Raw genomic sequence first — 27,719 nt, 5'->3', positions numbered from 1 at the left:
AAAGCTGATAACGTATTCCTCCCTTCCTCAGTCCTTTGCTAGCACGGAGATCAGCCTATTAAGGAATAATCTCCCACAGCATCAGCCTGCCCCAGCAAGGATCACCGCCGGCTGCGCTGTGGCAGGGCAGAGCCTGGCCAGCGGCTGGAGACAGAGCGGGGAGCCACAGTGTCGGGGACAGCACCTGGTGGGTGGCAGCAGGCGCTCGGAGGGGGCAGCCACCCACCTGCCACGCTCCCAGGAAGCCACGAGGCTGCAGCAGACTGCACAGAGCTGGGGAGTCACTGCTCGAACCTTACATTCTGCCAAATTGCTTTGAAGTTTCTTATTGCTGCACAGGTACACTTTCCCGTTACCTTAAGAGCTAATTGGCCCTAACAGAGCCCTGTGCTGGTCGGTGGTGGTGGCTGTGCGGGTTGTCCATGGATGAGGGTTGGCCGCTGGGCAGTGGGGCCATCCCATGGAGCACCTTGTGTTGGGGGCGGCTGCGGCTGGTGGCTGCATACAACTGCTAAAGGTGAGGTCTGGGGGGAAACTGAGGCAGGTGGGATGTTTCTGACCAGGGAGCAGCGGTTGGGAAGTGGTGCCCAAAGGCCCCATGGTAGATCAGGCACAGCAGTGGGCTCCCAGTCCTGGGGCTGTGGGGGGCTCGGTGAGGATGGAAGTAAGGGAGAGGGGGAGCTGCTCTTTCCACTGCTTGCCTTCCCTCCCACTCCTAAGCAGGCTGCAGCCCCTCTCCCTGCCTGCATGCTTTCTTTCTCTTAATTTCTCACTTGTGTAAACTGGGGTTATATTTATCCCAGCCCTCAAGTGCACTAAGATGTGAATTCAGATGCTGTAGTTAAACACTACAGCACATAAACAAGCATGCGTGCTGGGGAGAGTTTCCTGTCACCAAGCCCAGCAGCCCACTGATGCATCAGCTGGGAATGCAACAGGTACCAGTGAAAAGTCGGTGCAGTGAAGGGGAGAGACTGAGGAGACGGCTGCTGCCAAGGCAATCTCCCTGAGGCCCTTGTAAAATTCCTGTGTTCAAGTGTCTCTGTGGGTGGCTTTTGATGGAAATTCTCTATCTGAGGCACAAGAAGTAGGTTGAATCTATAGTCTCTTTTACAAACCTTTCTGATTCAGTCAAGTGGAATCAGTGTGGCGTTTTTTTAATCCTGACTTGCATATTTTAGGTGTGTCTTGCAGTTCAGGACTGAACTGTTCATATATGTACAAACTGAAAAGTATGAACTGGAAACATTGCATCCATTTTTTGAAGCCTGCTCTGATCTTCTTAGGCCAGTACCAAGAAAGTCATGTGAGCTCTTAACCAGCAAACGACAGTGCTGTAGTTATCAAAAATCAAAATCTCATCAAATCAATACCTGAGCATAAAGAAAAGACAGAGACTTTACTTTCCCCGTGGTATTCCTGATGATTGTTATCTGCAGAGACCATCTGATTACCTGCCCTGTCTTAGGAACGTGTATGTCTTTACGCTGTATTTTGAGCTAAGGCATATCCTTTGGGGAAATGTTGTGCTTGTCTTTTGCTGCAGCACAGACCTGGGTATGCCTCTTCTTGCTGCATGGATGTGGCTCTGGACGTCCCATAAGCAGGCAGAGATATCTGGCAGCTGCTGCCAGGCAGGTAACCAAGCCATGGGGTGCTACCTACACACCTCCTGATGTTGCAGACTACCTGTCCAGGGCTGTCCTGTCCTTAAGGACAGTGCAGATGGAGCAAAGCAGGCTGTGCTCACCTCAGAAGATCAGTTCTGAAGTGATTCACTGGTAACAGTACAACAGTGCACAGAAAATGCCTGTGTGTCTGTGTGTGTGTCTAACTTCTCCAAAAATCTCTGGCTAAAAATGCAGATGGTGAGAGTACACACAACAGCCTATTCTGCTGTTGCTCTGAGTTCATCGTGCTAGCTCAGAGGTTCCTAAAAGGATGCAGAGCTGTAACACTCTTCATCAAACATGAGGGGCCTTTGGTGTGAAATACAGCCCTAATTAAATGTAATGGTGTGACTTTCATGTTGCTACAGTCGATCCATCGGTATGAAGAGGGCAAACGCTTTGACAGGAGGCTTGGGATGATTAATGGGCTGGCGCATGCTTTATGTTTTGTTGAAATTACAAACACCTGCTAAGGCCGAAGCTGTATTAACGGACACCCTATGAACTGTGGTCTTTTAGCCACATGTAAGTGTAAGATAGGGGGTTGGAGGCTGAAAGACTCCTGCTGACTGCACCAGTGCTGTGTTGGGCCTCGTGGGGTTTTGTGGTGTGGCCTTGGCTGAAGCTTCGGTGACCTGAGGCCAGGTGAGAGAACAGTAGCGCAGCAGTCGGGCCTGGCAGCTCTTCTCAGCATTAAGCGCATATTACAGAAAAAGTTACGCTTTATGCATTGCTCTTGTTATCTAACCCTGAATAAGTAATGGCCAGCTGGGCTAGTTACAGCATAAAAGCAGTTTTTCAGGTTTGAAAGGCTGCTGCTGCACTCCGTGCCCTGGGAGCAGCTCACAGCCTCTCCCCGCTGCGCTGTGCTGCTTTGCAAAGGTCAGGTTTGTGCTCCAGGTGCTGCGCTGCTGGGGGGCAGTTCTGGCCCCGCTTCCACTGCTCGGGAGTCCCGCTGCCCTCCCAGTGCCGCCAGCACACGGTCACGGCTGCGGGAAGAGCCCCCTTTTGCCAAAATTCAACCTCGGGGCAATGGCAGAACGCCCCGTCCAGTCTCCGTGGCCCAGCTGAGTTTCTCGGAGCGGGTGGCCGGCGTCGAGGCAGGCCGCACGTTCTGCCTCCTGCCAGCAGCGGGGCGAGCAGGCGGCAGGGCAGCGCTCCCGGCGGGGACACCAGCCCGCTCCCGGGGTGGCCCTGGCCGTGCCCCCACGGCACTGGGGTGCTGCTGGCCCTGCTCGGCCCCAGGGCTGCCTCTGCAGTTGAGCAGAGGTATTTGCAGAACTGAAACTTTAGCCCAGTGTAAGAAGGTGTAACAACTTAATTTTCTGAAGATTTCCCCCTCCTTTCCAAGGGAGGATGCTTTCAGTTTAAAAAGTCCATTTAAAACAAAAGACTAATGAATATGGTAGCCCTTCCTCTTTTGCAAGTTTAAATACCTCATCTTTCCTCAGAGAACAGCTCTAAATCATTTTATTTGCAAGCCCTAAGCAGGAATTTGTATTCATGGGAAGACATTTATTGAGTTAATTTATTTAAGGCTGGGGCATAATTTCTAATAATGGAAGAGTCCCTAGGCTCAGTGAAATTGTCTCCTTGATAGGGCATTAATATTTTAAGGGGTTATAATACTCAATGAATACAATTGATCTGTGTCTTTTAGGGAGTAGGTTAGCAGTTACTGATGATCGCTTGTGTGAAGGATTGTCTTAAATAAAGCTGGTGCTCCGCAGACCAATGCCTGCCACAGGGCCACATCACTGCACAGCTGGGAGGGGTTTCAAGGTTGGATAAATGGGTACAAATGAAAACGAGGAGGAAAAATAACAGTGCAAAGCTGCAGGGTGGCTGCTGCTCCCCCAACCCCGGACTCGGAGGGCAGCATGGGGAGAGCCCACGATGCCTTCGTGTGTACGGCGGCTGTCGATCAGATTTCCTGGAGAGATGAAACTGGGTACTGCTCTGAGCGAGGAGCAGTTGGCACGTGTTCTGCAGGACACTTGTTCATCTTGGCAGGTAGTTTATTACTGATAAGAGACAAATAACTTGACCTCTGAGCACTTTAATTTCTCTGTTCTTAGAAACGAGAAATGCTTGTGCTATTTGAGTGATTTAAAAAGAAGAGGAAAAGTCCAAATAAAAAAACATTCTTGCTTGTTTTACTGCTATTTTAAGTGGCATGTTGTACTAAGAAACACGGTGCTGAATGGCCTTTAAAAACAAGGTAACATAAAAACAAATCCAGATTAAATACCTTTAGGTAAAGCGTGTCTCTGGGAAGGGGTGAGAGGACCACTGAGGCCCGGCAAATTTCTGGGGCATGTTGAAAACCTCCCAGCCCAGGCTGAGGGTACTGAACGGTGACAATGCAGCAGCCTGGGAAGGGGCACAACCTGAGCAAGTGGTAGAAAGCTGCTGCCAAACTGCAGGCGAGAGCTGACAGACATGAAAGGACACTAGGGTGCCTTTTAAGTCTGTCATCTTGTGTCTGGTATTGTGAACTAGCTTTTAAGTTCTCTCCTAACCCACAGAGGCACCTAGTTGGTGGGAAGCATTAAATGCAGGCACTTGAGTAAGATTAGAGCATCTGAAGGCAGGTCTGTGTCAGGCCACAGTTCTGCCCCCGGGACCCCGGCACACATCTCCTTTGCTGCATGGAGCAAGCCAAAGGCAAACAGCATGTGGGGCACTTGGTTTCAAATCCAGTTTTCTCAGTGGCAGCTACTGTGGCAGGTGAGTGACACTTTCAGTGCTGTGTCTGCTTCTAATTATTGTCCAGAGGTGACTCCTTTCATGCAATAAGCTCTTTGGGGCTGCAGGGTCACACAATTAATGGGCACTTGGGGACTGTCCTGCCAGTCATTGCAGCCAGGTAATCCTGCCACGCCAGAGCCTTGTGACAGGTTTAAATGTGTTAGGAAGAAAGCAGAATTGTTCATACTAAGCTGCAGCGGCCCATTGCAGGTGTGTTCACTGGCTTTGAATATAAGGCTTTATTTATTCATATATAAAATATTTCTTTTAATGCAATAGGTAGATGCATTTATGTACTAAAAGCTAAATTCTGCTCCAAGTCAAATGCTGGCACTTTGTGTTTCTATGTCTATGGCTTTATTGTGGACATTGCGTATTAATTGTGGGAAAAACACATGTTGGCGTGGAAGGACATGCAGCTGCGGTGCAGCTTGGACTGTGCTGTTTGCAAGAGCAAAATAAAATGTGTTGGGAGAAGTGGGCTGTGAAGACATTCAAGACATGGCATGGCTGGTTTTCCCCTAAAACTCACTGTGGTGAGGAGTGTTTGACTGCCCTACAGAAATTCAGACTAATATATGTTGTAAGATGAATGATTACGTCTGAACTGTGCTCCTTGGGGCCCCATCTGATATTATTTTCTTACGTGCTCATTTGTCAGGGTGGTGTCAAGCTGTCAATTAGTGATTTACTGGCAGCTCTGTTCATCTTTACTCCCTCCCTTCAGCCACGCTGGGTCCTTCCCCTCCTCGGGAAGGCGCTGCTGAGGTTGGCACGCCACGGCACCCATCTGCTCCGAGGAGGCAGGTGCTCAGTGACAAGGAAGACAGAGTGGTTCTGTCCATCACTCCTTTCCTCCTCTGAGAGGTCAGCAAGTCCCTCCTGCTTTTCCTCTTGGAGGGGTGGGCCAGGGCACGTAGCCACTGCTGGACTCAATCACATTCATTTCTGAACAGCCCTGCAGCGCACGCTCCGGGAGGTGGGACGGAGGCCTGCGATGGAGACTGGCCAGCACAGGGCTGAGGGGAAACTGTTCCCTTTGTCGTGGCCATCACAGATGACCAAGGAGAACAATCCAGTTACCCAGGGCATCTGCTGGCTTCTTATTTTACAGTTGCCTGTTACCTGGGAAGCTTGGAACAGAAATTTCCATGTGTTCACTGTGGACTTTGCAGCCATGTGTATGCTGTAGCCTTTTGACGTATCGACCATGCCCTTGGCCCAGTGTGAGAATAATCAGAAACAAAATGTCTGATGGACTTTCTCTATGTATTCCTTTATCTCTGTGCCTCTCTAATTCTGTTTGGTCTAAATGACAGACTCTCATTCATTCTTTCCAAATTCTGCTCACGTGAGAATCTCTCCATAATAATTACCTTTTATTTTCCATTTCTTCCTCCAGCACTCCCAGAACTGAGCAGAGCACTCAGCAAAGATCCCCAGTAAACCACCTTTGTTTTATTTACCATTAACGTAACAAGTACCTAAAGGCCTTATTATCCTCCTCTTCACATGTACAGTTCGGAAGGTACTCAGGGTACACCATTGTGTGTCCCATGAGGGAGTTAATCTTGTGCATGCTTGTCTCGGCTGATAGGAACAAGAATAATTATGTCTCACATAAAATACCTGCACACAGACAATGGAGGAGACTCAGCGAGCAGAACTGCTGAGGTGGGAGGGACCATATATATAGGGTTACAATTACAGGGTTGGCAAGTAGAGAGCAAAATCATAGAAAGCAGTGTGGCTGGGCTTGTGATCTGCCTGCGTGTTGGAGGAGGGAAGATGAACCTTTTGCTCCCAGGCCTGGATCCCTGCCTGCACTGAGGGGCAGGTTTGCTGAGTGAATGTAGCCTGAAGTAATTGCCCAACATGACTGAGCGCAGACAGCAGTGAGCTCACGGATCTGCAGCCACAGAAGATTGACAATTGCAGGCAAGTTTAGATTAGAGCTAGAGTCAAGGTATCTAGTGCAGGAGAAAAAGAGCTTCCTGGAGCATGCCAGATTTCTGCATAAAATTGTCATTATTTATAAATTTAATGTACATTGTACTTGCTCAGACAGAGTAAATGAATTGACCAATCAGAAGCCAAACTTGATATTTTGGAGGAAGAATTTCTTTCACGTAAGTAAACCTCAGAAACCTTAATTTTGATACAATTTAAGAATTTCTCTCTGTATTTAAAGAAGTCAAGACTGCAAGCTGCAGGCAGACCTGTGTGCCATGTTGGGTGGGCAGATGTGAGCATAAGCTGCCACTTCCCACAAGAAGCTTCCAGGATGAGAGTTTACATCTTGGAAAACATAAAGGCATTACTCAGGCATGGTTTTAACATTCTTACATAAGGACTGAACCTGTTTTTATGTAAACCCTTCTTGTATCTTGGAGTTGCTTCTGCCTTTCATTGGAATAAATAAGACAGGAATCAGGCCAGTAGTTTATGGGGTGTCATATAACTAACAGGCCTGATCCCCCCTCGTAGCAGGAGCATTACTGTGGATAAGTCTGTGTATATAAATGAAATGGGGAGCGGGCTGTGTATTTTTAAGACCCCCGGTGCTGGTGTGTCCATGCAGCCCGGGGCGTACTCTGCCGTGTCCCTGCCCAGCGCCGCGGGTCAGCCCTGCACCGAAACACAGCGAGGGCTCCAGGCTCAGCCAGTCACCTCAGCCATGCCTGCGCCTTCTGGAACTGAGAGGTGATCTTTCATGGGATGTAATGACAGTGATGTGGATGGAAAGAATCTATTTTTTACCAAGAGCAGAAGTTCACTGAAGTTCTTGAAGGATTTCTGCAAGTACCATGAAGTCACCTGTTTAACTGTCCGTGATTCCAGATAATCACTCAAGGCAACTTAGAAAACCAAAAAGCAGAATAAAGCATTTGGTGTCTTGTCAGCAAGCAGCCTGCTCTCAGCACTGGGGTCACACCTACCACAGCCAGCATATGCCTTGCTGGGGCCTGGGCCCTCCCACAGCATCTGCTTTGAAACACACCTCCTGCTCTTCCAGGCTAAAACTGCACCTTCTAGACTGTCAAGTTATTAAACAACCTGGCTGAATTTAGATTCAAACAGGGAAACCAGCAGGACAGAAGAAGTTTCAGTTCCAACCGAAACAGAAACTTTCTGAGGTTTTGACTGAATACAAAACCATGAAAGACTTAAGTCAATATGAGACATTCCTTTCAGCCCAAAATTATGTACTTTTTTTACCTTCTTTTATTTAACACAGTTGAAGTCTTTTCTCAGTTTCTTTACTCAGAAAATATTACAAGCAAGAAAACATATTTTTGAAGCTAAACAATCAGAAACATATTCAGTATTCTCAGCCCACTGGTACAGGTGCTGTTTCCAGGTTCTCCCACTTCCTTTTCCTCCATCAGCCTCTAATGTCTCTTTTTGTCCTGACCAGCCCAGGAGTGAGCTCATATACCTGTTGACACATGACAGGATCTCACTAGCTCTTTAGTTCTGTAATAATGGCATTTGTTCTGTATAAATTCATGGTAGTGTCATATAACTAAGGTTTCCAGTAAGAGTGGCTTGTGTAAAAATGTTACGCAAAAATGTGTCCCTGTTGTTAACTGCACTCTCTTCCTTGTAGTTGCTTTAGATTTTCTGCTGGCCTGCCAAAATAGATTTTCGACATTCAAAAATTAAAAAGATAGCAATTATTTTTTTCTTCTGGGAAGAAGAGGCATTAAAGTTTTAAAGTTGAGGAAATTGAGAAGCCATTCATTTTATATCAGCCTTTAATGATTTGTTTGATCAGTGAGTTAAAATTTGAACAGCTCCCATAATAAATCATCAGAATACCTGACTCTTTGACTGCAGCTGTCATGCCATGAACCTTTCCACAAAATCCCCTGCCCACGCACATCCCCAAAGGAGTTGTCTTTCAAGATCAGACAACTGCTCACAGTTCAGGCTAGGCAGAGGGAAAAAAAGAAACGTTAAAAAAGGGAAGACAGATTACATCTGTCTTAAATCACTCAAAACCTCTTCTGGATAAACAAATACATTGACCTTGAAGTGACATTTTGGCAAAGCCAGTGAAGTCTGATCCCAGGCTGTATGATGCTTTTTGCCTCCTTCATCATTTTGTAATAATATTTGGCAACTTTCACCTTGATGTCAGTGGCCAAAGAAAGCTCAGCACAGAATGGTGCAGCCACGAGGCAGTCATGAAGCTGGAAACTCCTGGTGACTGTGTTGTGATGCTTCCTCCTGGGAAGCTGTTCCGCAAGAGTGAATACAGGGAGCCAAAGGAGGCTCTGACCCTGTCCACTTGCTCTCTGTAGCACCATTCCTGTGTGCAGTCATTGCATGAGCAACACAGTGGCCTGGGCTGAGGAAAGGTGGTGAAACTGCTGCCAGGGCTGTGCTGGTCCTCCAGCAGAGCCAAACAATCCCTATCCCCTGTCTGAGATGAAAATTAGCCTCCTCACATGACGTCCATCAAACCTTGTCCTGGGAATCAAAGCACTTGTGAAAACACCCCGAGGATAATGGTTGCCTAAAATTTTCAGAGATGGGCTTACTTGTGCCTGGGTCAGGCAGGCTGAGGTTCCAGGTGCGAGGGTGTGCCGGGGGTCTAGTGAGGACCAGGCAGGTGGGGTGCGGGCTGGTGCGGGGCCGTGTGTGCCTGGCGGTGCTCGTGCCCTGCCCGCAGCACGGGCAGTCTGCGCGGGGTCCCGCAGAGCTCACAGGGCAGGGGAATAGAGCAGACAAATGACGCCCGAGTTCATCATGAAAATCATAACTTTGTGTAATAAATACAGACAACATCTGAATGAGCAAATTAAGTGCAATCTGGTTTTATTGCACTGTTTGTTTTGTTTTCTCTGCCTTCCCTAGCCAGGTTTTACTCCGAGATGCACATATGCCTTTTTTGCAGGTTCTGCAGTCATAGCGGTTTGGCTCTAGTAAAATCTGACCTTGTGAATTATCACCTTAAGCTTTAGTAAGCTCGTCATATGGGTTTGGTTTTCTGGGTGACTTTTTTGACTCTTGTAAAAGCTCCTATTGCCTGGCACGGGGATGTCATCAGCTGGTAGAAAATTGGGGACTACACTGATCCATGCTGTGCAGTGAGACACGGGGGTGCTTCCAGACAGTCAGGGGGAGGTGATGCAGGACTGCGGTGCTTCCCCTCACGGTTCGTCCTGCCGGGAGGGAGGAGCCCAGCTGTCACTGTGGTTACACTGGCAGTGGTGCAGAGGAGCCTGGGGACCATTTCAGGCCCCGTCAGGTGACAGTGTACATCTGAATTACCTCATACCCTGTTCCCTGTAAACAGAAGCTGCCAGTGATTCTTCCTCCTTTTGTGTTTTCACTTCTATCTTCAAAGATAGAGGAATAAAGCAAATTAAGGAAGCACAGACTGAGGTGTAGTGGGAGATGCATAGTGCTGTTGGTTGGTGTAGAGAAGCATTATTTCATTAAATTCTCTGGAAGCAGACACAGGCTTCCACAGAGGACTCTAGCTGGATCTATTTCACTATAATACTTGCATCTTTGTGTAATTTTCACAGCCAGTAGAGAGAACACAGAGCTGAGTAAGCAAGCTATTACCTTCTCAAGGTTTTCATTACCTCTGAGTCTACAGAATGAATGATTTTTATATAACTTTGGCATTGGAAGCCATCTCTCCACCAGTTGTACTAGTACTGCCTTTGTGACTACTGCTGTTCTGTGCCGTGCTTCTAGTGACCACAGAAAAATGTTCAGGTGAAACGGTGGTTAAGTTTTGGGGTTGTTCTATTAGAGTAAACTGAAATCCTTTACTGACAGAGAAACATAAATATACAATCTTACAATACTTTCTTCTCAGTATACTGTACTAACGAAGCTGGTAACCTCTGATCAAAGCTCCTGCACAGTAAAAGCAGAACTGCCATTGTATTAGCTGATACCCTGACTAGCAAAATGCTTTGGTTATATTCAGTTCTGGGCACTGCTATCACTTTTCTCTTGCCCCTGAGTACTTTGCTATGCCTAGTTGCTAGCTCTATTAGGTACAGATCTCCCTTTCACAGCCTTGCAGTCTTTGATGTATTTATTATCTTCACAGCCATCCTCTGAAGGAGAACAAGATTTTCCTTGTTTTGCAAAGAATTAGCAGAGCCACAGAGAAATGGAGTCAGTAGTTCACTCAGAGCTGTGACAGGAGCAGCCATAAATTTATCCAAGTTGGTTTGTTTCAGCTGTCTTTGCTAGGCAGCAGCAGCACACATTGCCGTGCACATTTCGCTTCCCTTAACTGAAGACACAGCAGGGTCCCAAGAAGGCTTTTTACTGTGTAAAAGGTCTCCATCCATTAGTCAGCCATCAAAAGAAAGAATTTGCTTTGCTTTTTCCAAAAGGTCTTAGTAACTAGGATCAGACAGAATAAAACTGTTTAGAAACTTACTCTGATGCACCAAAATGCTTGCAACCACAGCCCCTGTGCAAAACGGGTTGTATGAAGGATGCTTTTGAGAGGTTCCTCAGCTGAAGTTCATGAATTCTCATACTTTAAGTAAATGCTAATTTGTAAAATTACCCTTTCTTCCTAGAAGTTCTTATTTAAACTACCTGGACTAATACTTCTTTGCCATCAGAATCGTGCTCTAACATTGCTGTGGGTTGGTAAATGATTCTCTAGCCCTGCATGATCACTTCAGAGTGAGGAGCACTCAATAACATCTGGACACATCTGAACACCATCTTCAGAGAAAGGGAAGTGCAAAGCCTCATTAAGAATTCAGATGTTGGACAGATATTGGAGCATATTTTGTTTTGAAAAGCATCCTTTCTCCAGTGGGATGCCCGGCAATTGTGGGGCTTGAATGTTTGGGGGTGTTTTTACTGGCTCTGTGTGGGCAATGATGTTCTCCTTGCCTGGAGCCCTGCTGTTGCATGGCACAGCACCAGAGCTGTACAACTGGCTGAGAAGGCAGCGTGTCCTCTGGGCTATGGTGAGCTACCACAGGAAGAATCTAACACAAGCAGAAAATTCCTGATATTTAGGTTACTACGGAACAGCCAGGTTTGAAGCTGAGGCCCTAAGGGCCGTGAGTGATGGGAAAGGCACGGAGTCTGAAGCTGGGGTCTTGCTCTCACTGATGCCAAGACACGGGGACTAAAGATTTGCACAGTCATTCCCAATTTGTGACTGTAATAACGAGGAAGACTCATATCTACCCAAGAAAGATGTTGTGCCAGTATCTGGAGGAAGGCTCTGACAGACGGGGTACACTTCAGGTAGTGCAGCAGCGCGGGTCAGGCAGTGCTGTGTTCCCAGCTCAAACTGCTGATGGCTGAGTACCAGCCTCCCCTTGGCAGCTGAGGCAGTGCCGTTCCCCACCCCAGCCTGCAGCAGCTCGCTGTGGCAACACGTGTGAGGTGTGTGGCAGCGCCCTCCGGACGCTCCAGAAAAGCTGGGCAACCGATGCCCCGTCTCAGGCAGGGAGCAAAAATGGGGAGCGGAGCAGCGCACAGTTAAGTCGCCCATCGTGGCGTCTGCTCCAAGGCTAGCACGAGCCCATGGGAGTCCCATGCCAGAAGCCAAGATTTGGTTCCACTCCCAGAAAAGTCAACGAAACCCATTTACAGTGGAATGATTTCATCCTGTACTGCACGCTGAGTGACTTTCCAACATGACTATTAATAGCAGGGGTTTATCCCAGGTACAAGCCAGCAGAGCACAGAGCTACAGCGTTTCAGCGTAGCTGATCAGTGGAGCCCTGGACTAAAAGATGCTGAATCTGTCATATGTGGGCAGGATCTCACTTGGCTTCGGAGTCTGAGTGCCTCTAGGAGCTACCTAAACATTTTTCTATTTAATACATCCCTTCCCATGGTGCCATTCTCAACATCAGCTAATCACCATCCCATGGGGAAAGAAGGAAAGCCCTATCTAAAAAAAGTTGCAGCTGAAATTTGGTGGCCTTGTCAATGAGTTCAGGAGCTGAATTGTTGCTAGTGTCTTCTATGTGGAAAGTGTTAAGGTAGTACAGTGCTAAAAAATGGTACAAGCTAGAAAAAAGGGCAGGAGACATTAATGTGTAGGGAATGTTGAACATCACACACCGTGTGGTTTTGACTGTGCAGGATTTCTTTTCCATGTGGCCTTCCCTTAATATATTTCTTCACAAAACTTTTGCCTTTTATGCTCCACAGACAAGCAGAGCAAATACAGAAATAATCTCCAGAGATGTTCTGCAGATGTTTTTGTTTCTTCAGTCTGTGTCTTTTCCTTCCAACCCAAAGGTAAGCAGAGTGTTTGTTTTGTCTTACAGGGAACATCTGAATTTTGTTTCATATAAATAATGTGGGTCAAAAGGAAACTATGCTTCCAATTATCCAGCCCTTCCAAAGCAAGCTGAGTGCAGTAACGGATGTGGCATAAAGAGAGTAACCTGCACAGATCCCCAAAACACAATATGTACCTTAGTGCAACCTATTATTTCCCATTCAGGACCAGAAGAGTCTGCAGTTTTTGCTGGCAATGCCCTGCACAGGGCTCCCAGCTGTATTGCCATCCCTGAAACTATAAGTTTATGCTTATGCTGTGCAAACTGGTTCAGTTCTGCCGTAAAGTCCTATTTGGTCTAAAACCTGCAGCGAAGCTCCAAGGACTATTAATCCAGCTTTAAAGGGAACAGAAGAAGAAAAATTATCAGAGCTTTGAGTAACTACGTTGCTAAGTTTTTACTGCACAGATCAGTGGTCCTGAGACTCTGGGGAGAGGTAGAGGCACTGCCTTCCACCTCCTTCAGCCCTTCACAAAGCGATGATGAACTCTTTAACAATTCACTTGTTTACATTTTCGAGTGACCACATGACCACACAGGGACACTGCACCATAAAACTTTCCAGTCCAAAAGCCCTGTCCCTCCATCTGCCTATATGATGGTACAGGTCTGTTAGCCTCATCAGACCAGGTGCTGGCTTTATTGTCCATCCACAAAATGCTTATTTTGACATTGCAAATTTGAGTTGAACCCTCTGTATGCACAGCAGCTCAGGGTGGTTCAGCCCACAATGCCTGGTTGGTGTCCGAAGTGCTCAGTGCTCTGCCTTTACCCTTCTGGTGTACTCAGAGGTTTCACTCCCGACAGCAGCTGTAGGGACACTGCCTGGCACTAATGTGGGAGGATGAAAGCTGCTTTAAGGGAGTGGTGACTTGGGGGAGCAGCTGTTGGTCAGTAAGGTTTGTCTCAGGTTGTCATAAGCGAGAGGAAAAAAAAACCAAAAACCCAAACATATTCTTTATATGGACTGTATGAGGAGGAGTGGGAAGGGGGAGACTCTAAGTTATTACTAAGACTGATGATACATAGATCTTGCTTGATTCGTCTGGGACATTTTAAGAATGTCCTTAAGCTACCATCCCACCTCTTCAAGGTGACAGTTATTCAGCCAAGATAAGCAATATCAGCAAGTGCTCGTGATTTCAATGATACTTAATAAGCATTTTATGCAGTTTGTTTGCTTGTTTGAGCACAATCTGGAAACACAGCTGCAGCAGCACACCAGATGTGCCCAGCACGCCTGGCCACACGTAACAGGACATATTTGTGTCCCCAGGAGGTGCTCCCTGGGTCATGTGTCTGACTTGCATGGCAGAGACACAACATCCCTCCCTGGATTTGAGAACCTCACCATGGGATACAACAAATACCTCAGGCCCTACTTTGGTGGTAAGTTGGCTCCATGCATTTGACCATTTGAAGAACAGTCTGTAAGGCTTGTGTGGGGGGAGAACATGCTTTAAGATTTCTTTAGCATGTCCCAGTTTATAACAGGTTGTGTTTCTTTTACATTAGCTAGTAGCCAAAACTGTCCTCCTTTCTGTGCATCCACTGTTGTCTTGAATAGATGGTGCATGCAGGTGTGGGGCATGACATCATGTCCATCTGTGACGTTAACACCAGGGAGTTTATAAACTTCAGTACCTCTGTGAAAGACCCGACAGACTAACTAAATTCTGCTCTAACTGTACATGCTTTCGTTTAGAGTCTGACTCGTGATTTTCTGCTTTATTTTTGTTCAGGCATTTCATTTAGTAGATTATGGCTATAGAGGAATAAAGCCATTCTCCCTGCCAGAAACACTGATTTTTGACAGATGCTTTAATTTCATACTGAGACACAAAATAAACATGCTTTAAACCCTCATGAAATTGTAGGGAGTAGGGAGCACCTGAAGGACAGTCAGGTATTTAGGAACTTACCTGAGGCTTTTGTCCAGTTTGGGTGTCAGGTCTCCCACCTTCCAGGTGAGTGCTGTAACCACTCAGAGGAGAGGGTTTCTCAGAATGACATTTAGCACCTGAAAAATACTGATTAAAATTTTAAAAACGGCTATAAAATTTTAATTTTTATTAATTTTGCTTTTCTGCCAGAACCCATTAATGAAACTATGCTCAACAGAAAAATTCCCCATCAGCTTTCACCAGGACTTGGATGTTTTCTATTGCAGCTCCTGCAGACTGACCTTCTGCTACAGGCAGCTTCGAGCTTCTTCCTTTTTCTGACCACAGTGATAAATTTCTGGGACAATACAGAGTTTACCAGATTTTGTTTTGCCTAGCATGTCAGATCTCATGCAGGAATAGAAAAGCTCCTCTAGATCCTGTCACATCAGTGAACAGATGCTTCTGAATTACCTCATGTGAAACAGAGGTGGTCAGGACTCTGTGACCCTCTCCAGAGGCTCTCAGTCCTCACAGATCTATCCTCTGGTCATTAATTTGCGTGGGCTTCAAGTGTCTCAAAACAAGATGGAGGACATGAATGACAGCTACTTTTAAAAATACACATCGTTTGCAAATGAAGTATGTTGGACTTTGGAACAGTTTAAAACAAATAAAAAGCCAAAACTACCTGGTAGGAAATTTAGAAATTGTGACCCTTGGACTTTCCTAAATGTGATTTAGATGATAAAAAGGAGTTCCACACGTCCCATGAGGAAAGACATTTCTGTGTTATCACCTGGCCAGAGAGGGCTGTCCAGGAAAGAACCAAGCCCTGCTCGGAGCCCCAGATTCATACTGGGGATTAGATAAACCAGCACAATCTAAGGGAAAGTTTATGTCTTTCTGCTCCTAAACAGTTGCCCTCTTCAGAACCAGATGTTCTCCGTGGCAGGACCCTGTGAGCCCTCTCCAGCCCCCAGCTCTGACATTTCCTGGGGAGGAGCTGCCCTCTCGTGGTGGTTTAAGAGTTACTGTTAGAAAATGGGGGACTATAAGGATTCAGGACTTGAGTGCTGAAAATTCGCTTGTAAATAGAGCAGTACTATAATAACTAAAAAGATGCAAAGGCTATTGCACTTCTGTGTTTTAACCCAGAGCATGGTCTCAGGAATTACTGAATTTCTCTGCCTCTTAGTGCTTCCTCTTCCTCGCTACCTGCTTGTGGAGAGTCCTCCGAGAGCTGTGTGAGAAATACTCTGTACAAAGTTTACTGTTCTTGCCACTGGGCGGGTGTTGCGGACTGGGTAACAAGGGACAAACTGGCCCTGGCTGCCTGCCCGTCGGCAAATGCCACTGAAATGCTGCTTATCTAAACTGCTGATCTTCAGAGCTAGTGCTGGTGGGTATTTGCTCTCTGCTGCCATCACCAAATACAGAATTCCAGTTCCCTAACAGTGACAACTGTATTTTGGATCATGATGTCATTTGTGTGTCTAATGTCATGTCTGAAACAGTGTCTAACCCTTTGAGCTTTTGTGGTCTTAGAGATAGCTTGGGACGCTGTCAGCAGTGCCCACGCTGCACAGATCCTGAGCAGTTCTGTTGTGCTTTTCACTCTTCCTTCTCTCTGCTTAAGATTTTCTTTCCCACCGCAGGAGAACCTGTTCAGATTGCAATGAGTCTGGACATTGCAAGTATTTCTAGTATATCTGAGAGCGACATGGTAAGTGAAAGAAATTTTATTTTATAAGTGATAAGAGTAGGATTTGCCTGAGAGACTTGTCATATATTCCTGTGTGTTCAGCACAGAAACTGTCATATTCAGGCTGCTTTGCTTTCCTGTGTCTGTTGGCCACTTTCAGAGACGTGATGAGAACAGGGCTTATTTGTGACTGCGGACTATGTAGATACCATAGTAATGTGGGCTTATAAGTGAATAGAGACGGCTCCAAAGTTCTACATGTCAAAAACTCAACATCTCCTGGAAATCAGGCCCCCTGGAAATGGAAAGAATCAATCCTGTGTGGCATTTCCTCTCCCTTACCTTTCCTCTGTGTAGGACCCCTCTGTGTAGGGTAGGGGTGGTGCTGACTGAAGACACGGGAAGGGTTTATTCTCATGGACGAGAAACGGTTTTGCGCTGCGACAGTCTGAGTTTCAAAGGACTGATCATTCCAAGAAAAAAAACACGCAATTTACAAATACACAGAGAACGTCTTCCCATCAATGCTGAGTCTGGTTCTCTCCATTCCTGTTAACGGCTGGATTTCAGACACTGATCTCTGAAAACACCTGTTTCAGGTTGACCAAAACTATGGGCAACTTGGGTAAATTCAGCAAAGTGTTTTGGTCCAAACAGTCAAAAGTTCAGTCAGGAACAATTTCCACACTTTATCTCAGAATTTTCAAGAACATCATTGACCTTTTTTTTTTTTTTTCCTCTCCCCCCAACAAATTAAACAAATTCACTAAATAAAATATTGTAACTTTGATAAGCTATTTCTTTGGGGAAGGAGCAGAACCATCAATTATTCACATACCTCTAACTTAATTAAGGGCCTTGTAAAATAGCTCCTTTTCTGGAGTTTCTCTTCTTGATGGTCCATCTGAATTGCTGCGACCATGTGGAAAACATTGCAGAGGCTTACTTACTCTGTGCCTTGATAAAAGCTAGAAAACCAGCCAGGATTCTTCACTTTTGTCACTTATAATTCACTGTATTGAAAGGCATAATTGTGTATTATTTGATATGTTTTTTCCTCTGTCACAGGCTGAAAGTAAAATTTAGAAGTTGCAAAAGCTAACATTGATACCTGATATTTACTTATACCTTTTGTCTTAAAGCATTTTTTAAATTATAGATCAAATGAAACAGAATTGCTTCATCCTCCACACTCAGGCAGCATATCTGTGGTAAAACATAGCAACTTCACACTGTTAACACAATCGCCAGTATCAGTCTGTCTGTGACAGAGAAGTTTTGATACCAAAAGGTATTACTGGTTGCATTTATTTCGTCTATAAGGAAGGAAGTGAAACAGTACAACAGTCTGCTGTGTCTGTTCAGAAGGCTCAGTGAAGAATTCTCTTTAGAGCTGAGCACTGCTTTTTCTTCTGTGATGGGGCACTGTGAAAATGCTCCAGTCGCTGCAGGTAGATTTTGGCAGGCTAAACTCATTAATCTTAGTGCCCTTAGATTCAAAATGTCTGTTTAAAAAGATTCTACAAGTTTTGTTTTTTCATTTGTTTTGTTTTAAGACCTCAGTGAAATAAGGGGTTGGATTTGCTTACCTTTTTTCTCCAAAGTGTTGATGTCTTTTTCATGATCATGTTTATAATATGTGTGTAATTTTCCAACTCTAGACAATGACTGATTTTTAATGTCAATGACTTGTTGAGCGGCCTCGAGTGCGCATCTCATCTGTTGTCTTACCTGCAAAATGGACACAGAAGTATCAAAATTGCTTGTTAAAAAAAAAAAAGTACTATGAGTATAATCTGTAGTCCTCAAACACTACACCTGACAGTGTAAGTATATGAGAAATGTAATACAGTCAATAAAATGGTGATGAACATCTATTGGATTTAGTGCAGGTGTTTGAAGCTGAGCTGTGATAGCTTGAACAAACGTGTGTTCTGCCTCCTGTCACACGTGGCAGAGCCACAGCAATGCTGTGCAGGTGTTCTGCACGTTCAGCCTCACAGGTTTTCCTCTCTTTCCCAGGATTACACAGCCACTATATATTTGCGGCAGCGCTGGACAGACCCCCGGTTGGTCTTTCATGGCAACAAGAGCTTCACACTAGATGCTCGTCTAGTGGAATTGCTCTGGGTACCAGACACGTACATTGTGGAGTCAAAACGGTCCTTCCTACACGACGTCACTGTGGGGAACCGCCTCATAAGATTATTCTCTAATGGCACTATCTTGTATGCCTTAAGGTAAATCAGCCTTTGACTTTGATGATGGTGGTTCAGAATAAATTTCCAGAACTATGCTGGCCAGGAGCAGATACCAACTGTCCTGGGTAATGAGTTTGGGGTCAACAAGCCAGCTGTGACCACACTCCTGATCCATTACCCCCTGTTCTGGTCCCCTGGAAATGCCGCCAAGGATCCAGATTCCCTGTCATGGTACGTGCTGTGTCCTGAGCATGGTGCCCGCTCACAAGTTTGGGTGTCACCCAACACAAGCGGAGGCAGATGGAGGCACGGGAGGAATGCAGGGGGGACATCACAACAGTAGAAGTTTAACAGGCAGTGGGAAACTACTTATCCAGTGCCACATAGCCATGATTTCTGCTTTTTACTAAAGAGCATATTTGTACATGTACTGCAGAAATGTGCACTGTAACTGTGTTAGCAATTCATACAGTGTTACCACTTCCCAGCTCACAGTAAGCATGTCCAGTTATCTCACCTGCAAAATAAAACTCATTTGCCCTCCGTGTCAGAGCAAGCCAGAGTACGTGTGCAGCTAGTTACTGTGCCTCAGGTGGCAAGTGGTGACTTCTTAAGATGTGCAGCCCTGGTAGCCCTGGTAAATGTGTGAATCTACATTGAATTCCCCACCACAGCAAAGCAAAATTCCTCCTTCGGTTACATTTTCATCAGTGTGGCTGCAGAGGGTGTATCTTCTTAAGGAGGGTTCTCTTTGATTATATCAGTCCATTAATTTCATAGGTTGAAATTATCTAAATGACAGAGCAGAGTCTTTGCAGTCTAGTTTGCTATGAAAACTAGAGATATTTCATTACATGCTTTTATTGCAACTTTTGGAGTGCTTTCTCTTCCTACAGAATCACTACTACTGTTGCTTGTAACATGGACCTTTCAAAATATCCCATGGACACACAAACATGCAGACTGCAGCTAGAAAGCTGTAAGTATAAAATTCTAAAAACCCCTGAGTTCAAATTTGTTTATTCATATGTAACTACGCATCTTGAATATTTGGATTCATCACAGCGGCTTCCTGCAGTAGACTTTTATTTCTGGAAACACTAATGTCCAAAAGAAAACAATTTTGCTTCATCATTCTTCAATCACTTGTGTTGTAATCCACAGTTTAGAGGATTCCTGTCACTGTGCAATTTATATAAAAAGAGTAGTCATAAATATTATTTTTATTAAAGTGTAGATAGTTCAATTTTACACAGAATTGATGAAGTGATAATGGCTAGTTTTACAAATTTCATCCCTTTTGCACACACAGCTTCTTCAAAACTAACTTGTGGGGTAAGTGCATGGGATAGAGTACAGCAAGGAACGCATTTTCATAGTTTTGTGCACCTGTTGCACCTCCCAAACCTCCACTATAACAAGACAGTGTGAAGGGTGGTTCTTACTAGAATAAGAGTTGAATGTGCCTCAGACTCATGAACTGAAACTAAGGCCAAACCCAGCTGTGTAGTGTATGCCTCTCCGTGAGGGCTGTCTGTTACAGTGATGCAGATGATGGGACCCTCATCAACATGAGGAGTCTCAGCCTTGGAAGTCTCCAGAAAAGGAATAATCAGTGAGTTCTGCTCTCAATTAAATTAAAAGCTCACCCATGGCAAAGCTGGCTGCAAAAGACTCCAGGAAAATTTAGGGCACTACAGGGCTTTTCCCCAGGAGCTCAGCAAGACCAGTGCTGCTTTTCTGTATGTGTGAAGCTCTACAAGCAAGCAACCGTCTCCCACTTCATGTCACAAAAAGAAACATCTAAGATCTCAATACTAAAAAGACCAGATCTTAACTTCTGGGGTTGCAGCATAAATTACCTAGAGAAGCACATATTATTTTCACATTAAAATCCTATTAGTTCACCATGGTTAACTTTATTACAAAGAATAGCTCCTGAAATAATAATGATTGGCCTCTTCTGCTAAAGCATAGCTTGTTTGGGCCTGTTTTAAAAGTGATTGGGTCCTACATCATGTTCAGTTGCTGTATAATTCCAATGAAATTACAGGCACATTGCCCACTGGAGATTTCATTAGGATAAGTGCCCAGAAATAATGCTATTTAAATATACGCCAGATGAATTAACAACAATCTATCATTTATTATACAATTTTCCTGAGTAACCACAATTTATAAAACTGCTTAGAAACTTTGAAAAGTCACATGCTTAGGGTTCTGTGCAGGGATTCATACCCTGGACACCTAATTTAGGAGTTCATCACACTCAAGCTCTGGTAATTTGTGTCTAATAAGAAAACACAATTAGATAAAAATAGAGCTGCAACTGCATCCTATTTCTTCTACCAGGAAGAACAGGTTATTATCAGAATCAAAGTGTCCCTACTAATTTTCTCAAAGCAGGGCACTTAATAAAAGAATCAAATTAGTGAGATTGATGGGCTTGTTTCCTAAATTAAGTGAAATTTTCAAAGTGAATGGCAGGCTGGTGATTCAGTACAAGCTTTATCCCTCAGACTGAGGTATTCCTCAGTCCAGCCTGTGGTCATGTTGTGCCATCACTTACATTCCTGGAGGCAATTACTCAGCTGGCATACGTGGAGTTTACTGATATTATAACTGCTTGAATTGTTGATCGCATCTGTCCCACCATTTTGAGGCAGGAATTCAGTGTTACCTAGATGTCAGATGCATTTATTTGTTCTCAGTAATCCTGTGAGGATATAAGGAATAATTTGTAGAAACAGCTGCTTTTAAAAGAGCAAGTTTTCTGGACAGTGCATACCCAGTCAGAAGAGCTGGGTTCATAACCACATAGCAGTCTTGGCTCTGAGCTCTTGACGAACTGAAAATGCCTTTTCTGGTATTTTTAAGCACTTGAATAGACAGTGAAATGTGCTTCTGCTACCAGGTAGGGGACTCAATGGGCTCTGTTTCTCTTCAGCCACTGTGTTTCTCCTGCTCTCCTCTCATGACTGAAGAGACTATGTTCAAGGGTTGATCACTGCAGCAGTTTTATCCTGCTGCATGTAATCAAACTGCGGATGACAGGAATATACTATGTTTTAAAATGTTAAAATATTTTAAAATGGAAGTACCTTGTGTAAATGATTGAAATAGGTTCTCAGCAGCCTTGAAAGTTACGCATCATTCACAGTGGTACACGTTCCTGTTGAAATCTGAACCGGCAGACTGAAAGCACAGCAGAAAAGAACAGCCAGTGTCCACCCATGGTGGGACACAGTTAAGAGGGCCTTTGTTCAGCCTACAACACCTGGATCGTTTTTCTGTTCCCACCCAGGAGAATATTGCCCAGCAGGACAATAGCTGGGCTTTTACTAGCTAAACCACAGTAATATGGGTATTTATGTTGTCTTTAGGGGGATATGATGAAAATGATGTCATCTTCACGTGGTTGAGAGGAAACGACTCTGTCCATGGCATAGAAAAGTTGCGGCTCTCTCAGTACACAGTGGAACGTTACTATACCCTGGTCTCGATGTCACAGCAGGAAACGGGTAAATCAGAGAAAGAGAAAGGCTCTCAAGTATTTCCCCTCCCACCTCCCTTCCCTTCTGTAGGCCAGTATCTTGTGACTCATGCCTTAATCAGTGAAGTCTTTAGCAAATCTTAATCTCCCAACAGGAGATGGACAGAAAGATGATGAAATCCAATGAGGATTTTCTGTGAAATGGAAACCCATGGAAAGATGGGGGTTTTAAAAAATTATATTCATTAGATGAATTTTCAATTATCTTTTTTTTTTTCTTCACATTCTCCACTTCTTTCCTTCTCTACCCATACCTTGAAGAAACTCTCGCCCTCCCTCCCAGGTGTGCACACTATAAATACTGCAGAGTCACGTTTATTGTAACTGGGAGTAAAATTATCTTTTAAAATATAATTTTGTTTGTAAATACAATTCTATCATGATGGAATAAGATCCCTTTGTACATCAGAATTCAATGTCTTTTTCATTATCATTGTAAATACTCTTCTTTCCAATCACAGACACTATGAAAGAGGCAAAACTTCCTTAGAATGATCATGTTTTAAACATAACAATGTTTTGTTGTTTACTATATTGTACACAGCCCATGAACAACATGGGGTTTGTTTCTACATTTCAAAGGGTACTATTGTTTAAACAGAAGAAATATCTCCTGAAAATACGAGCAATCCAGCCCCAGAACACTTATGTCAGTATTACAACTAATTGATTTTTAAAATTGACTGAATTTTTCTGAGAACAAAAAGACACAGTTATCAAAGATTACAGATTACTAATGAGTACATGGGGCCTAATTCCATGTGGTAAGATATTGGGATGCTTTGGGATGTGAGACAGAGCCTGCTAAAATTGAGAGAAAAACCTTTTGTTTATTTCTCGGCCATCAGATAAGACTGAATTTGGCAATACCCCTTCAGAGTGGTTATTAGGAAACATGTGCTGTGTTGAGTATGAGAGAATAGATTAAAGCATCAGCTCTTCTGTACTCTGAGTTAAGACACTGGTATAAAATGTTTCCACTGTGGATTAAGCTCAGGAGCCCCTTTGCAAGCCACACATTGTCTTAGATGTCTCTTGTCCAGCAATGCTGTATGTGTGTGTCCCCTCTTGTCTAGTTATGTCAGGTAAGATCTCTGAGGCAAGAAGTCAAGCTTGTGTAAGCTATGCATCTCCCATGATTTCAGTGCAGCTTTGCTGATGTACATCACCTGAAGGGCTGGTGCTGGGCCATCTCATTTCAGTTCAAGTATCCTTGGGACTCTCATGTTCACTGTGTTTCTTCCATTCATGAACAGGCAGTTATCCACGACTGATACTGCAGTTTGAGCTGAGAAGAAATGTCCTTTATTTCATTTTGGAGACCTATGTGCCCTCCACTCTGCTTGTCATGTTGTCCTGGGTTTCTTTTTGGATCACATTGGATTCAGTGCCTGCAAGAACCTGCATTGGTAAGTTATTGCCTGAGGAAGGGCGAGGATTTAAGCAGGCAGGGGAGCTCTGAGGGCTGGGTAGACAGTAGTTTTCTTGAGGTCTCTGTCAGCGATAAATAGTCTGCTCATGTTCTGCTTTGACTTGTGGCAGAGCTGGGTTAGCAGTACAACATGGGTGATACACTGTGGCTGACACACTTGCCCACCTGCAGAGATGTGCATGGCCAGGACTCCCAGTAGATTCACAGCAAAGAGGACAGGGCACACGTTCTTTGTAATGTGCTTTGGAGGGGGTGGGGTTTTTTATGGAAAGAAAGAAGAAGAAGAGAACCAAGTGCCTACTGAAGCCAAGTTGTCAAAGACAGGGGTAGCCTGTGTGAAGCTAGTAGCTAGGGCTGCTAAAGCATTTCAGTTGATGGATGACCTAGAGCACATCAGTCCTTACCAAATCCATCTGGCAGCAATAGAAGGTGACAACAGAAGGACAGGCCAAGACTTTCCCAAAGTGTACGCAAGAGAAGGTCTTTCCTTTTCTGCTTCCCAAGGAGTAACGACGGTGCTTTCCATGACAACTCTGATGATCGGCTCACGAAGTTCACTTTCGAAAACCAACTGTTTCATTAAGGCCATTGATGTTTACCTTGGCATTTGCTTCAGCTTCATCTTTGGTGCCCTTGTGGAATACGCAGTGGCTCACTACAGCTCATCACAAAAGTGTGCAGCAAAAGCACCTCAAGAGGTAAAGCCTGATCTACCTTAATAAGCCTAGTTATCTTGGATGAACAATAATTAGTTCTCCATTAACTGAATAAGACAAATGGTCTTCCTGTTACGGATACACTAACAATTGCTTCTCCTAATTGTCTCTAAATCGTGTGCAATAAAATGCATGAATAACCAAGGCTGCTGTGTCTCTGACACCAGCTAAAAGAGCAGCAGCCTTAGCTGATAGTCATGTTAGATTTGTAGGACCACATTCAGAAAGGCACTTTGACCTACCAATAGAACCAGGTCTGTAGCCCTGAACTGAGCTCATATGAAAGCATGAAGCACCTCTGTTCCTTTCAAAGTGCAGCCAAAGAGCCAGTATAACACACCTCTTTGCTCTTCTGTGGAATAACACCAATTAGGACACTAATCTGGAAGGTAATTTCCTCTACCAGAGGAAAGCTGAACCCTTCTTCCTCCCTTCCCAGAAGACAGTACCAAACATCAGTCCCACAATGTCCTGTGGGGGTTGTGAGAGAGAGTGAAGAGTTCAAAGTGCTCTGCTTTAGTGCGAGAAATTAAATAGTCAAGTATGATGATCATCCAGTGATCACTGAAGGTCTAAATCCTGTCAGAGGGAAAAGAGGTTTCCCATCTCGATGCTGAGTTCCCCAGCCATTAAATTACTGTGTAAACATGAGGAGATGGATGTCTTGTAAGAGATGTTGGGTTGCTCAGTGACATGGATTGAGACTTGCTCAAAGATCTCAAAATGCCTCTAGGAATACAGTTGTGGAAACACAGGTATCTCTGGGACTTCAGGCACTCCTACAAACAGGCAGCAGCTGAAAGGCATGTTGGAATATTGGGATGAACACATATGAAGCTGTGTTCTTTTATCCTTATGGTCTCCTTATTGATGAAATCACTTTTCCTCTGCAGGAGAAGACAAACCCTAAAGCTAACTGTATGTTCTTGTTTCCTAGGGGTGTGCAAGTGAACTCACTAAAGAAAAGGACGAAGTCAACATCACTAACATCCTCAACAGCTCCATCACCAGCTATAAACGGAAAATCAGCTTTACAAGCATTGAGATTTCCAGTGATAATGTTAACTGCAGTGACTTGACTATGAAAACTCATGAGAAAATCAAATGCGTCTTGAGAAACAAAATGCACAGGATTATTAGTTACTTCACAATTCAGAACCCTAGCAATGTAGACCACTACTCCAAATTGCTTTTCCCTTTGTTTTTCATGCTGGTCAATGTGTTTTATTGGGCTTATTACCTATATTTTTAGTAGAAATTAGTTGCTTCAGTTTCCTGCTTCAGGAGGAGAGGAATCTTGCTAGTGGGCATCTAGATATCTAACCTCAGTGAATCCAACGTGGACAAAACGCTTTGTTGTTTTTCCCGGGGTACAGAGCAGAAGAACATGTGAGGGATGCAAGATGCAAAGCCTTGGTGCCTCAGCATTAGCAACATTGATTCTGGACAACTGCTTGTTCAGCTGAGTGGCTGTGCTGGGCTCTTGTGCTTGTACTTGCTTTTCATTCCAGTATCCAGCCTCTCACCCGGCCGGAGAAGGGCCTGTAGGAGTGCACGTGACAGGCCACAGAGCACGACAGGTGGAAGAATGACCTTGGTAGTCTGAAGCGGGTCGGAGCCTTCTAGATATCTGAGAAGATGTAGGACTATCACTGTTATTGTTTGTTTGCCAGAGATAACAGTAAGAGGGACTGTGATGGCTGCCTCAATAGCCGCTCTGTTGATGTAAGAGACCCTGGCGGCAGCAGCATGTGCCTCGCGCGGAGGAACGGCTCCTCGCGGTGCCTCCTTGTCCCGGGGGCGATGGCGATGCTGGGCACAGGCGCAGTGGTATGCCTTGTTGCTTTTAATACCTGTCAGACTCATTGAGGTCACCCTCACTTGCTGAAGTTATCCATCCCTGAGACAGACGGAGGGCTTTTTATTTGTGGAGCCGCATTTTTTCAAAGATTTGGGAACGTGAAATACAGGCAGCAGAACTGTTTTGTAACCCATCTCTTATACTCTTGTCCTGCTGCACTTGAACAGATTCTACCATCTTCCATGTCTGCCTCACAAATTATTTTTCATCCTGAGGAGTGCCTCCTTCAGCTTTCACCACTATAAGCAGCTCTGGTTTCTTGCCAGCCATATGCAAGTGTGGCCAATTTGTCACCCCCTCTTTTATGAGGTTGTGCAGCTGCGGCAAGTCAGCAGTGCTGCTGGGTGAAAAATCCATGTGTGGGCTGAGGTACAATGATCAAAATCAGCCCTTCACACTCTCTTTTAGGCTGAAAAAGTGTTAGGTTTCTGCAGAAGTTCAGATTCTAAGTGGGCTTCTGGAAACTGCCCGTCAGCTTTGTTTATCCTAAATCAGCAGGACTGAAAACTTTGTTTTAAAAATAAATGTGGCACAGACACACTGGTGTTTGAGAGCCAAATGCCATTTGTTACTACGTAGCTTAAGGCTACTGAAGTCTTTATTTCCTGATTTTAAAATGAACATTTATGGCAGATTTCCCCCCCCCCCCCCTTTTTTTTTTTTTGGTCTATGCAACTTTCATAACTTTGAGGGCATAATCCCGCAGTTATGTAGGCGAAACGGTAATTGCCTGCAGTGGCTACCCTTCAGCAGGAGTTCTGGCTGAGTGAGGTCTCAGCATGCAGCTTATATTACAGTCTCATGCACGCAGCGTTTGCTTAGTACAAGAGTCTCTTACTGGGGGTTCCTGTAGAAGGTGGGCAAAGCACATAAAACTATAGATTTTTTACTTTAATAACTTTTTATCGAACCACTTCACCATGCTATATTGTGAAGGATCTAAACCACATATTCATAAATCATAGCTTTTACAGAGAGCAGCACAAGAAGTCAAAGGGGAACAGACTGACAATGGCAAGTGAATAAACACAAACTCCAATAATGAAATGTTGGCTTGTATATACTGGCATTTAAAGTCCATTCCATAAAATGTAATAAAGTGAATGTTTGTGATATGAACATAATCCCCCAGAGAGATCCTCTATTAAAAAAATCATTACCTTCTTTCTGTGTCAATTTCTTTCTTTAAAACCCAAAATGCCCTAATGTGTTCTACACTGGCCGCCAAATATTAATGTTAACAAAAGGAATTTCTTTGTACGTTACAGTAGACTGCCACTCTGAAGCCTTGCTTTCATTAGATGCAGCTTTTGTTACAACTTTTCTGCTTTGAAGTTGCTCAGGACTTGTTCTAAGTTATACCTCTGTGCAGCAAAGTGTTTTTTATTGACCCGGCCTAGCGAACAGCGTGTTGTCTTGAAAAGTGTCAGCTCTGTTTATTCTCATTTATTGTTGATTCTGGTAACTTCAAGAAGGAAGGAAGGAAGGGACAGAAGGTAGTAGGGTAAGGAGGGTTTTTTTTTCAGATACCTTATGAGAATATGCTTAAAGAGCTGTTGGCTTGGTCATGGAAAACATCTTACAGAAACTCTTAGAAGCTAGAAAGCACAGACTCCAGCTTTATTTATTGCTACATATAATTTT

General features: G+C 44.5%; 1 protein-coding gene across 2 annotated transcripts; it reads left to right on the top strand.

Moving 5' to 3' along the window:
• Nucleotides 1-162: 162 nt before the first annotated feature.
• On the top strand, nt 163-27,199 carry GABRP (gamma-aminobutyric acid type A receptor subunit pi). Of its 2 annotated transcripts, XM_074915892.1 has the most exons (10): nt 163-339; nt 12,591-12,680; nt 14,001-14,113; nt 16,266-16,333; nt 18,335-18,552; nt 19,410-19,492; nt 21,897-22,034; nt 23,323-23,475; nt 24,003-24,196; nt 25,152-27,199. In XM_074915892.1, exons 2-10 carry the CDS (start codon nt 12,625-12,627, stop codon nt 25,464-25,466), a joined length of 1,338 nt encoding a protein of 445 aa, XP_074771993.1. In that variant the 5' UTR covers nt 163-339; nt 12,591-12,624; the 3' UTR covers nt 25,467-27,199. The 2 variants fall into 2 exon arrangements, with proteins under 2 accessions (XP_074771993.1, XP_074771994.1); XM_074915893.1 differs by lacking the exons at nt 163-339; nt 12,591-12,680; nt 14,001-14,113 and adding an exon at nt 15,908-16,009.
• The last annotated feature ends 520 nt before the right edge of the window (nt 27,200-27,719 follow it).

This window comes from Athene noctua, chromosome 12 (assembly GCF_965140245.1).
Source record: "Athene noctua chromosome 12, bAthNoc1.hap1.1, whole genome shotgun sequence".
Lineage (NCBI taxonomy): Eukaryota > Metazoa > Chordata > Aves > Strigiformes > Strigidae > Athene > Athene noctua.
The sequence above is the reverse complement of the archived record's forward strand: the minus strand, read 5'-3'. Positions and strand labels throughout refer to the sequence as shown.

Bases quoted from the DNA above. Each gene is read 5' to 3' on its own strand.
- GABRP (XM_074915892.1), top strand. From the start codon at position 12,625: ATGTTCTGCAGATGTTTTTGTTTCTTCAGTCTGTGTCTTTTCCTTCCA. The intron at 12,681-14,000 runs GTAAGCAGAGTG...TTGTGTCCCCAG, and splicing joins CTTTTCCTTCCAACCCAAAG to GAGGTGCTCCCTGGGTCATG. The intron at 19,493-21,896 runs GTAAGTATAAAA...TGTTGTCTTTAG, and splicing joins CAGACTGCAGCTAGAAAGCT to GGGGATATGATGAAAATGAT.